This window comes from Periophthalmus magnuspinnatus, chromosome 20 (genome assembly GCF_009829125.3).
Source record: "Periophthalmus magnuspinnatus isolate fPerMag1 chromosome 20, fPerMag1.2.pri, whole genome shotgun sequence".
Classification (NCBI taxonomy): domain Eukaryota; kingdom Metazoa; phylum Chordata; class Actinopteri; order Gobiiformes; family Gobiidae; genus Periophthalmus; species Periophthalmus magnuspinnatus.
Window position 1 is genome coordinate 4703480 of NC_047145.1, and position 12791 is coordinate 4716270.

Sequence of the window (12791 nt, forward strand, 5' to 3'; positions counted from 1 at the left end):
TAGTTTACTTATAGTGTAAAATTGGAAAAAAGATTTAGGACAGAGCGGCATCCAATTACATTGTATATTTGTCTTCTGTATTTTTAAAAATAAAATGGTACGTTTTTTTAAGTGTTACTCTGGTGTTTTCAATGTAATTTAAAAGTAAAGAATGACAAGTTGGTCTCAAACCTCATCAGTCAATGTATTCACAAAACCAATGCTATTATTTGAAAATGTAATTATGCAACAAAACTTGAAGGCTCAGACCCTTTTTAATCAAAAAAAGACTAAAATAAAGGTTTGGTGTTTTTTGTTGCACTGAAAAGCTTAGAAAAACATGTATCCTTGGTCTGAGTAGGCTTGCATCTCCACAAACCTGACTCTTACTTCTCCAGGAGGAGGGCCCCCTCCTGCTTGTTTGGTACAGTATGACATAAAGTGTGTCTATTGTTATGTAGAATATTTTGCAGTATGGTTTTAACTTCCCATAGAATCCTGCTGGTAACATGCCACCTCCAGAAAGCTACTGTACCTTTTAACACGAGAATTTAAAATCTGAAAATACACTAATAAGAATGCCTTCTAATGGCCAATGCAAAAGCTTTTTAATATATAGTATCTTGTTTATAATATAAATCACTGATAGGAAGGCCACATTCTGAACACAAAAGTTTCTTTATTGTGAGAAATGTGAAACACTAACATAAAAATTATTTCAAAAACTCAAATTATACAAATAAAGATGATAGCAGTTTATTATCGCATTTTGAAGCTGAATCAGTCGAATTCAAATATTTTCCTATAAGAAATACCTCAGTATCACCAGTTTGGACCTGTGAAAATGAAAAACAAGAGGTTAGGACATCGAGCACATTTACATGAGTACAATATGAGAAATATTTTTAAAAGTGAATGTGTGCATTTTCACAGGGCTCTGTCTGTTTGAAGCCTATTGTCAGAGTTAAGTTTTCTGATCAGCTGATGCCTCTAATGTGGCTCACGGTGTTTGGGGTGAATGATGCGCGGTGCAGTGAACAACGACCCCAGTGTGCATTAGCACGTGTGAAAATGACCTAAAATAGTGCCACAAATTATTGAAGCTATACATGGGTTTAAAGCACACAACGTTTTATTGTCAAGTTGTGTGTGATAAATTGAAGCCTTAAGACCCTTCAAATTAAAATATGTTTTGAATTGTTATGGCAACAGTCCTAAGTTCCAATATCTGCAATATTATAAAGGAATGTTTTACCATAGAATTCTGTCCTGCCCTCCACTTTAATTTTAAATGATGAGCACCTGATTTCACGTGACAAACCCTATTGTGGACCAGCGGTGAGCCCAAAACCAAAGTGACAGAAACATGAACAGGATCCTACCAAACACTTTAACCAGAGAAAACTGGAGACTCTTTCTGACATAAAGTCTCAATAATTTGGAGATGCACAGCTATGGAAGAACAGAGTTTGAATCAATTGCATGTTATTTTCTGTATGGTGAGCAACCCCAAGGCTATCTAATATTGTATGGTTATAGTTATTATATTTCAAAAAGCAGAACCTAAACTCCACACTTAAGTAAATCCAGCTGAACAATGGACAATGACTGCATTAGTTGTTCCACTCTGACAGTTGACTCATTACCTCCGTTGTTGTTGTTGTTGTGGTAGTTAGGTCACCTCATTTGTTGGTTGTTTCTGCGAAAAGGACCGTTTGAGCGGAAAGGCCCTCCTCTCCTCTGACCCTTCAATATTATCAAAAATATGTTTTAAATCACGTCTTTTAAAATCACAAAGGTTAGTTCCTCACCGTTGTTCCTTCCTGTCTCCTCTGGGATTTCTCAGACCAGTTTGAAAACTCTGCTTCCTCCATGAGCTCCTCTTTATGGCTGTACATCTGCTCGCTGAAACAAAAGGACAGGTTAATTCAAGTAAGGCAAAATAGATGGTTCACAGTGTGGCATTAAACTTCCAGGCACAGTAATAAGATCTCTATGTATACAAATAGGTGGCAGATTGGACGCTCCACCATTATGTAGTCTAGCCTGTGTATTAAACAAGTAGTGGCCTGTCCAGCCCAGATGTGGAGCTGGCTCTGGTACAGTTTTGACACTGGATCGTTTCTCACCTGTTGTGCATTGGAGGTGCCATTTGGGGGTGCTGTGGCTGAGTCTGCCCTGCGATGGTGACCTTTACCCCCTCGAGACGCTCCTGTCGTCTCTTCTCCAGGTCGTGTCGGAGGTCATCAGGGTCACGCACCAAAGAAGAGCCCAACAGCTATGGACAGAGTCGCAAACACGTTAATACAGTTATTATTGTTATAACTTGCCTTTAAAGATAAAATCTCTGTTCTTGTTCTCAGATTTTGTAAAATAAATGCAACATGTTTTCTTTCTTCATTATAATGCATTTCTTGGCGTGCGTGTGTGTTTCAAGTTTAACAGTAAAAGTATGAAATGTTTTACCTGAAGCGGGCCCTGTGTCATTAAAAGAGGGTCATCACTGTCCTTGTGTGAGCTGGCATTTAACCTGCTAACAAGGAAATACAAGAAACAAGCGATGACAAGAAGATAACAAGAAGATACAGCTAATACTTTATATCCCTCTTCATTTTATAATTTTGTTTAAAGTAACTATATCCACATATCACTATAATGTTAGCATGTATTTTTCTTTATGGTGCTTGATATTTGAGAGAAGTGTACACTTTTTAGGACAATATGCTCAGACAAACCTTTAGTGCTACTGTTACCGTCTTATTCTGAAGATTGTAAACTTGTTCAAAACAAATGTCTCGGTGAATTGTTGTTTTTCTGACCCAAGCTCACTATGAGTATAAAGTTACCTATCCAAGCATTATTTGGATGTTACTCCCAAATATATAGGTGCAGGTTTGTACCGGTTGGAGCCGAATCTCTCGCTCAGGGTAATTTCGTGCGGCTCTTCATCGTCGTATCCGACTTTTTGTGGAGCAGAGAATCGTTCGTTTAGTGTGATGTCCTTGCCTCTGAAATACAAGTCTGAAACATACAAAAAACAGGAATCATATGACATTTAAATTCAATGCTTAATTTGGTTCAGGCCATCTAAATGTCACAACAGGTAATCAGTGTTTTTTTTGTTTTGTTAAACTTTTTTATCCTAAGAAAAGGCCTTTATACACCAGCGGGCGGTGCATACGGAGATTATTATTTCAGTAAAACAGTAAAGTAGCTATGACTTGTTTTCATAATTTTAAGTCACATTCTCCCTTACTATCATACACTGCCAGGCCAATAAGAAAGTCGCCACCTAGATTTAACTAAGCAAATATGTATAAGCTTCCTATTGGATAATTATTCCATGGGCGATTATCTTTCAGCTCGCAACAAGTTATTTAACCCTAACTGGTGCAATGAGTTGCTTCTCATTTCTTAAAACAACCATGTCGAAAGACACATCCTGTGGTCGTGGAAAAGATGTTGAGAAGTCTGTTTGAGAAGGGTCAAATCATTGGCATGCATCAAACTGAGAAAACATCTAAGGAGATTTCAGAAACTACAAAAACTGGGTTAAGAACTGTCCAACACATTAAAAACTGGAAAGATAGTGAGGACCCATCATCTTTGAAGGAGAAATGTGTCCAGAAAAAAAACTTGAATGATCGTGATCGGCGATCACTTAAACATTTGGTGAAATCAAATCGAAAAAAACAACAGTAGAACTCAGCACTATGTTAAATAGTGAAAGTAAGGGCATTTCCACGCGCACAGTGTGAAGGGAACTCAAGGGATTGGAACTGTACAGCTGTGTAGACTTAAGAAAACCATTAATCAGTGAGCCTAACTGGAAAAAAGGCTTCACTTTGCTAGGGGGCATAAACATTGGACTCTGGAGCAATGGAAGGTCATGTGATCTGATGAGTCCAGATTTACCCTGTTCCAGATTGATGGGCACATCACGGTAAGAAGAAAGGCAGATGAAGTAATGCACCCATCATGTCTAGTGTCTACTGTACAAGCCTGTGGGGGCAGTGCTATGATCTGGGGTTGCTGCAGTTGTTCCGGTCTAGGTTCAGCAACAGTCTGTGCTCAAAGAATGAGGTCAGCTGACACCTGAATATACTGAATGACCAGGTTATTCCATAGATGGAGTTTTTCTTCCCTGATGACACGGACATATTCCAAGATGACAATGCCAGAATTCATCGAGCTCAAATTGTGAAAGAGTGGTTCAGGAGCATGAGACATCATTTTCACACATGGATTGGCCATCTGAGTCCAGACCTTACCCCCATTGAGGATCTTTGACCGCTGCACAAAGTCTTCTCCAGCACATCCCAGACTCTACCATCATCAATGCAAGATTTTGGTGAAAAATGAATACAACACTGGATGGAAATAAATCTTGTAAACGTTGCAGAAGATTATCGAAACAATGCCACAGCGAACGTGTGCCGTAATCAAGGCTAAAGGTGATCTAATGAAGAATTAAGAGTGTGTGACCTGTTATTTGGTGGAGACGTTTTTCTTGTTTTTTGTTTGTTTCTAAATTCCCATAGATTTTAAAAAACTATGACTATCCACAGTTGAGCTCATTTAAGAGCCAAAGACACATCTATTAAGGCTCTACATAAATGAATGTTGTTCTTCAAAGCTCATAGATTATAATAGCCTGTGTAGAGTTTGCGTTACCTTTGACTAGATGTGTGAGTGTGATGATCTCTTGAGCAAAGGTTCCTGTGTGCTGTATGGCATTCTCTCGGTTTGACCTCAAACCCTCCGGCGTCGACAGGAAGTCCAGCCTCTGCCTCCCGACGTGCACCAGGTCCAGAGACAGCTGTCTGTCCGCAGAGTACAGCATCGCACTGCACATGGAGCAAGTGTTTAGCACAAAGACACAAGAGCAATGCTGTATTCAGGGGTTTCCTGTTTATAGGACTATTCCCCAGTCACTGTGAAACCAATGAAAAGCTATGGATAAATAAGCCTTAATGTCAGATATAAGTTAGTACAATATCAATTACCTGAATCAAATGTGCCAGTCAACTTATTAACACTTTTATTGCCATATGGTTTTGCCATCACTTTGGCTTCTTCAATTTCTATTACTATAGTGTGTTAAGAAAAACATATCAAAGCAGAATTTTATGTAATAAACAACTTTTGTCACTGTATTTACTTAATGCAAATCATTAATTTTAATGGCAATGTAATTTTAGCAGGGAAAACTATAGTGAAATTTGTATAAATTGCTTAAAAGAAAGAAAAACTGCTTACCACCGTTACCCGACTTACCCGTGGGACTAAATATTTCCATTCAACGATTTCATCAAAATCTACACTAAACCTGGGTTCACTAAAAATAGCTTAAATTGATGTGGCTAACGGTGGCGGCTGGTTCAGGCAACGCAAACTTAAAACTACTACTTCATTCCTCTTTCTTTGCATATTCTTTTTTTTTTATATATATAAATGTGGCTTAAATTTCATGTCCAAACAAATCCAAAATTATTCTTGTATAGTAGATGAGGTAACCCTTGTTCTTTCTTCACTTTGGTCAACATTTAAGACTTAAATGGTCATTTAGAGCATGGTGGCTCCATTTCGTGGCTTGGTTTAAGCCATTTACAAGTGATACATTCATTCATTTGTCCATATTTTGATGGCATTGTAATAATTGAACATCTTTAGTTGACATCCTCTTCCATTGTCTTCTCATAATGGACTAGGTTCATACATGGAGATACAGCATTGTACAAACTGCCCATAGGGGTCTATTATTACTTATTTGCTCCATATAATGACAAATACATTTGAATTCCTTGATAGAGACATCATTTCAGAAAATCCTTTACAAATGGCGTTTAATGGTTCATCCTTGGATTCTTGAGCTTCTATATAGAGAGCTTCCTTGCACTATCAAAAATATAAAATTTGTGTTGCAACCCACTCAAACAGTCTTTTGCCATGTTGTAAATTTGCAGCCGTCTTTGAATTTCCAGATTATATTTTACATTCCAAGATTTACTTTAGATACATCCACATGTTTACACAAAATTCCCATTTTGTTAAGTAACGTCCAAGTTATTCTTCTTTCATTGTAGATCATTAGACTCGCAAAAAACAAGAGGAAAAAAGGAAAAAAAAGTCCTACATTATGCTATGGTATAGGCCATAGAATTGAAACTTGACTGAGGTGAGATATTGCGCAAGCGTAACATATGAAAAAGGCAGTTCTATTAGTTTTTTCTGTTTTGACAGCATTTGAGTTTTGTCGACACTTTTGCATCATGTCCAATCTTCAAACGTGCATCAGGTTAGCACTTGGTCTTCTTAGTCAACTTGTAAACAGTAAATCAGTCTTTGACATCTTGAAGGTGAAGATGACTTTGAGCATTTACTGCAACTGCAGTAAATAACCGACAGTTTGCTGTGGATTTTATAATTTGCTTTGTTAATCTTTCACATAAAACATCAATAAAGCATGACTGGAGTTTGGACTTCCATTCCACTGCCATTTCACAACTCTCAAGACTATGGTGGCATATTTCCTTTTTTCACAAGTTCACAAGTTTCAATATGTCAGGTCTGAAAACAGGCTTTTTGTCACTTTCATATAAAAATGATTTATGTGAACTTAGTCCATGTTAAGGTCTTGGCTGGTTCTTCTTTTCTTGAGTTTTTCAGTCCACATAGGTTAGCTCCAAATGCAATACTTTATATTAATTTATTTTCTCCCAGGGATTCCAGTGATAAAAAATTGGTACTGATGCCATAGCAAGTAACAATTCACCTGAAAATATTCCATCTTTTCAATGGTCAGAAGAAGTTCTCAAAGTGGCACCTGTAAACAGGACATCAAAACTCATGAATTGTATGATGGGGTAGACTGGTTTTCTGAAATCCTCACTTCGTAAAATGTCTTCAAGACATCTAAAACAGTGGAGCAAAATTAAATTCCTTTCACATCTTTTAATAGGCATTTTATTACATGTTTCCTATTCTGGTGTTCTTGAATTTCCCCATTGGCTCCCTTATCTTTTATGTGTCAAATGAAATCTTCCTTGAATCTTGAAGGTCTTGCATTTCTCTACACTAAGGCTGACAAAAAGTGCATGGAGAAATAATCTGATGAGAAACCGATGACATCTGAAACCATGTGGATCCTTTTCGTCTTGAGATTCTTCTGATCTTTGAAAATACTCCATCGCAGAGCCTGATATATCCATGCACAATTTTAACTGTCTCAATTTGTGAAGAGGTACTGTTTTTCCTCCATATTTCCAGCCATTAGAAGCTCTTCAGTCACTTTGTTAGGGATGCTAGAAAAATCCATGTAAAACTTCTTAAGATTCAAAATAAAAAGGTGATTGTGCATTCAGTTCAGTCTGAATGGCTTTCAATAGGATATAATTGGATTGGTCTTCAGAGCAGCTTCTGACCCACTTAGTCATCTGCAGAAAGGACAATTTTTTTTATGAAATCTCAAGAAAAAATGGCATCAAGAGGCTGTGATTCCTTCAGAGCTTTCTCACCCATCCAATGATACATACCATACTCCATAGGGATATTAAGGACTCAAATATACCGTACTCTCCACAAAAATTCAGGTCGTGTTTGGAGTACCTTCTTTCTTGACATCCAAGACTGAACTTGATTTCAGGTAAAACATAAAAAACAACTTCCTGTAAAAATGCAATCTGAGCTTCAAGGGGTTTATAAAATGGAAGTTGATGCAATAGCATTCAAGCATCTGTGAAATAGTGGCGACGTCCTTGCTTTGAAGGCATTCAGGGCCACCTTTTCAAACTTCCCATTGTGTGAACTCCTTGTATCTGAATAACTTTCCAAAATCTAACAATTTCATCTTCCTACTTCTGAATTTCTCCCTCTGGATCCACTCAATGTGCTTGGGAATTAGATTTGGGAAGTGTGGATCTCATCTTTTTCAACAGAACATCTCCAATCACATTCTCTGTTGCCCATAACTTTGTCGCCATTCCAAAAAAACATGGTAATTTGATTCTTCTTTAAAAACAATACATTTTGCTTCTTTTGTAGATCCTGTTGATCCTGGATGCTCTACTCATTTCTGCCCGTTTGGGCCTAGACCACCTTCAGCCACTTCAAACGCCACACTCTTTTGGACATTCACTTTCAGTCTTCAGTACAGCTTGTATTTTGAGTTAATCAATTCACTCCTTCCCATCTTAATGTTTTTGCAGATTTCCATGCCAAATTCCCATGTGATGAATAATTTTCTAGGTTTAAAAGCCACTCTTTCCTCATCGCTGCTTCTCTCTCTACTAGTTGATATCAAATGCTACCTTCCCAAGACTGCTGACTCAAAATTACACCGTACCTGTTCTTGTTCACTGGTCGACTCATGTCCACTTTGATGGTCAGCGTCTCCTCCGTTATGACCATCATATTGGGCTTGGACTCGTTGTGTACATGTAGCTCTCGCGAACGTTGTGGCATTTCCAATTCTTGCTTCTGAAAATTCGACTGCTCTCCTCCATCTCTTCGCCTTTCAGTGCTCCGTCTATCGTCTCTCCATTCCTGGTCCAGTTCTGCATCTTCCCAGGCAGGCTCGGAGTTGTCATAAAATTCCCCTTCCATAAATTGGCCTCTTTGTGTTTTGTTAAGAGCATTTTGGTAGTCTCCTTGTTGCTGTGGAAGGTTGCCATGTGTGCCTCTTCCTCTCCCCTTGCGGTTAAAATCACTTCTTCGGTTAAAACCTCTGCCCCTGTTAGTGGGCCGACCTCTATTTGTTGGCCTGTCTGTATATTGAGTAAATGTAGTAGGCCTTTCATGAGTAATTGGGCTCCTCCTTGCTTCGTGGTAACTGACATCAATGTCGTTTTCCTCAAAATGGCTGCCTCTCCGGCCTCCACTGCTCATAGATCTGGGGCTCCTGGGTCTTGGGGGAAAATCTCGTTCCCAACTGTGACTGTAGTGTTCCCGTCGTGGAAGAGGCGGCGGCCTGTTTTCGATTGGGTCATTTCGGTTTTGCTCAAATTCAAGTGGCCCACGAGCATTTCTGTCAAACCCATCTCTACGATCGTCCACAGAGAATCGCTGCCCATGCGGCTTCTCCCACCTGTACCTGTGTTGGGACAAGAGGAGGCGAATGGTTCAAAACAAGCAAAAACAAATAATGTGATGATTTACAATTCGTTCCAGATTCTAGACACATGGCCCAACACCAGACTATTATAGCATGTTATGTGGTTCATAAGTTAAAACACCTATTGTGCAATCAACTTTTTAGAGCTTTTAACCATGTTATAGTTGCCTCCCCTCTCCATTTACACATTTAAGCTGTATATGGAGTGATCTGTGCATGTTTGAGCAATCTTTAAGATGCCATATTGCTGATAAGCTCCTGTTTTCACCGGCACCGGTATATGGACACTCTTTTGTACTTCCTTAGTTCTCAAATTTTATTTTCTTAATCTGTGATACTCGTAGGATTCTGCAGCATTTTATTAAATTAAAATCCACTGCTCCCTAGTGTGAGTACGTTTTGCGGGCAGCTGCTCTCCTCCATGTTGTGATGACCTTTACAGTGACGTCAGCTCCCATTGGGCACCGCAATTTTCTAATGCGCAAGTCAGCAGACTTGTTTGTTTTATTAAGCCGATTTAGATGAAAATTACGATTTAAAATGGGCAAATCATAACATAATGATCCACGTGTATCCCAGATTATAACTATAAAGCAGAGACAAGCACAATACGTGCAAAATGTGGCAATTTTTGCCACAGTAAACTAGTTGCGTGATGATTCCTGAGCCAACTTTATTACTGAAACAAGCGAAAGTATTTGCTTTATGTGACTTGCAAAGATCATGAAAAAGTACACACTTTGAGTGAGACCGTCTGGTTGTACGGCAAGACTTCCCAACTTAAACACTACTAGTATCTTCATGACGATTGGCGTGACATTTTCAATGTAAAAAATGTTTTTAACTGGTGTCGGGCCATTCTTTCATGAATTACAGTGAAAAGAGATGAATTTAAGCCATGGTTATTTTTCAGATCACTAGAGATGATTACAGCAGATTTACTCTCACCAGAAGGAGAGAGGGAGGGAAAAATGTCTAAAAAATAACTTTTCCTCCATTATGACTTTTGATAACACTGTACTCTACATTTCACATAGCTGGTACTCGCCACTGCACTCATGCCCTGAGTCCACATCTCTGATTATGAATCTGTTTTACAACAAAGTCTGGAAGGTTCATTAAAGGAGAAGTTTTAACAGGACGGAAAGGCGTTATCAAGCCTTAATTAATCTGTTAGATTAAAAAGCAGACAGAAGACAACAGAGAGAGAGGTGGATAGTCTGAACGGTGAGATTCCTCTGTGTTTACTTGATGTCTCAAGTGTTTGTTGGTGATTTACCCAAATTGAGGGGAGCCATCCATATCCCTGCTCCTGTTTAATTCTGGGTTATCTTGGTTTGGAGTCCAGGTGTCTGTGTGGACAGGGACCTTCCTCTTCTGCTGCCCTCTGCCTCTCTCCCTCTGGTAGTTTCCCTCTTGTCTTATTGGGCTCCTGTCCCTATATCTTTCCCTGGACTCTCTTTCATTCTGGTCTCTCCTCCACCCTGGATCTCTTTGTTCATAATTTTGCTTGTGCTGTGGTGGTCCTCTCATATCTTCATATCTTCTAGTGTTTTCTCTATACGTCTCCCTGCCTTTTAGCCCATCTCCTCGTCCCTCAAAGTGTGCTGGTTTATGATAAGGTGATAGTCTTCTCATGTGATAGTTTTCCTCTGAATGCCGCTTGTATTGCTGGTACTCGGGGTGTCTTCTTTCTAGAAAATCCTCCTCTCTCCAGTAATCCGCTTCTCTTTGGCCCATAGACATGTTTTTCATGTGAGCCACAATCTTGTGGGGATCAAAATCTGGTTCTTCCCACGGAAAACTTCTGAAAGTAAGAAAAAAAAACAGTGAATACATTTTCAACCATAAAATTATCTAGGAAAATATAAAATTTATATCTATATGCAGGGATGCAATGATAGGATACTGGTGTCGTATATCAACTCAGATATTGAAATTTTTGGTGGATTGGATATCGGCTTCTAAGATATCAGTCCAGCTGATATCCCATTTTGGTCTATAAATTGCTGTAGGAAGACGATTTACTGGCCAACATCTGGGTCATGTTTGACCTTATGCTGTTTATGTTTAAAGAAAATAAACTACATTTGAAGCCACGGTAGATACTTAAAGCCAAAGTATTGGTATCAGCAGAAAAAGTTGGATCGGTGCATCCCTGCCTTACTTTGAAATCAACTTCTGCGTAGCACATATTAATTTTATTTTAAGTTAATTTGAAACAATTTAAGATGTGTTGCAAAAGTACTTGTCATGTCATCTATGTTGTCAATAACCAAGTAAATACTGAACAACAACTGCAACGCTAACATGGTAAAAAACATCTGTGTGTGGATGTGGCATTTACAGGCAGCAAATAATATATAAACAAACCTGTAATTTGGAGAACGTGATCTCTGCCTTGACATTTCATTCACCTTTGAAAACAAACACACGTTACCAAATGTATATTAGTTAAATTATGATTGTCAGCTTTTCCCGAAGGCGAACTGAAAACAAGAGTACAGAGGACTTAAGCAGATTCTCAATTCAGTCTTTATTTTTGGCTCAAGCAGATACAGGTATAATTCAAGCCTTTCCCTCACCGTCTCCTATTTTATCATAGCCAGGTGGGCTCTTATATAGAAGTGCCACGCGTCCCATCCTCTTAACAATTAACTTGGTATGTATAGACATGAACATGTTATCTGGGTTCACTGAAGTCAAAGTGGACAAAACATGTATGCTCATCTGAGTTTAAACATACATGTGGCGGTTCAAAGTACGTATAGCATAAAATGAAGAATCATTCTCACATGATATAATGAAATAAGTATAGCAATGGAAATAAAGTTAGTAAGGATTCAAGTGTCTTACACTGAAATAACACTAAATAACCGACTGCACACTGACCACTTACGAGTGAGGTCCGCGCGACATCCTAACCTACTGGTGTTTAAATTACAACAATATAATGCCAACATAACTAACCTTACATCAGGTCAAATATTTAAGAAGTGTTTTGAAAATACGCGCAGTTTTTATTGAAGGTAGATGACCTAGTGGAGCAAGTAGTTTTTGTTTGACCGAGTAAGCAACAAGCTAGTGCTAACCTAGCTGCTAACTTTAACCGATGTGTAACTAACCCGACACTTTCAGCAAATAAATAAGACAGTTATACCATGCAGTAAATAAAGGTGACCGGAGACGCATCCAGACACACCCGGTGTTCATAAAAGATCATTTGAGTTCGTGAGTGTTTGATTTTTACCACATTGTTGATTAGCTTGTGAGCAAACGCAGTGTCTTACCTCCGTCCAGAAAAATTGTGTGGGTGTCCTTCCCTAAAATAAAGCTAACTAATCAGAATAGCTCACTCTAAGTGTCTAAATAAACAAAACCTGAACCCATGAATCAAATCGCCAAGCAAAACATCTTTAAATGGTTTAGCATATCGATAAAAACGCTCGAAACATGGAAGACGTCCTCGATGTGTACTTCCGCTGCTCTTGTTTTCAAAGTAAAAGACAACGTATCAAAATACAAAAATACAAACCCAATGATTACAGATGTCAGTGTAATGCAGTCTTATTTTGAAATTGACCTCACCCCAAACCCACAGACGCTACTGCATTTAGAAAAGAAAACATGTTTAATTGCTGTAAAACACAAATAAATATGTAGATGCATAACATTCAGCCTTCTTCATGTTGCCAGATCT

The 12791-nt window shown here is 38.5% G+C and overlaps 1 protein-coding gene across 3 annotated transcripts; it reads right to left on the bottom strand.

Moving 5' to 3' along the window:
• Positions 1-640: 640 nt before the first annotated feature.
• Positions 641-12569, bottom strand: zgc:112982 (uncharacterized protein LOC503771 homolog). 3 transcript variants are annotated; one of them, XM_033986038.2, is made up of 11 exons: positions 12382-12569; positions 11465-11508; positions 10371-10898; positions 8324-9070; positions 4654-4826; positions 2880-3000; positions 2446-2512; positions 2109-2257; positions 1791-1884; positions 1626-1725; positions 641-815 (listed from the first exon to the last, which is right to left on the bottom strand). In XM_033986038.2, the coding sequence occupies exons 2-10, from the start codon at positions 11497-11499 to the stop codon at positions 1657-1659; spliced, it is 1983 nt and encodes a 660-aa protein (XP_033841929.1). In that variant the 5' UTR covers positions 11500-11508; positions 12382-12569; the 3' UTR covers positions 641-815; positions 1626-1656. The 3 variants fall into 3 exon arrangements, with proteins under 3 accessions (XP_033841929.1, XP_033841930.1, XP_033841931.1); XM_033986039.2 differs by having other exon boundaries at positions 729-815; positions 10371-10895; XM_033986040.2 differs by having other exon boundaries at positions 730-815; positions 2446-2509.
• Positions 12570-12791: the final 222 nt, after the last annotated feature.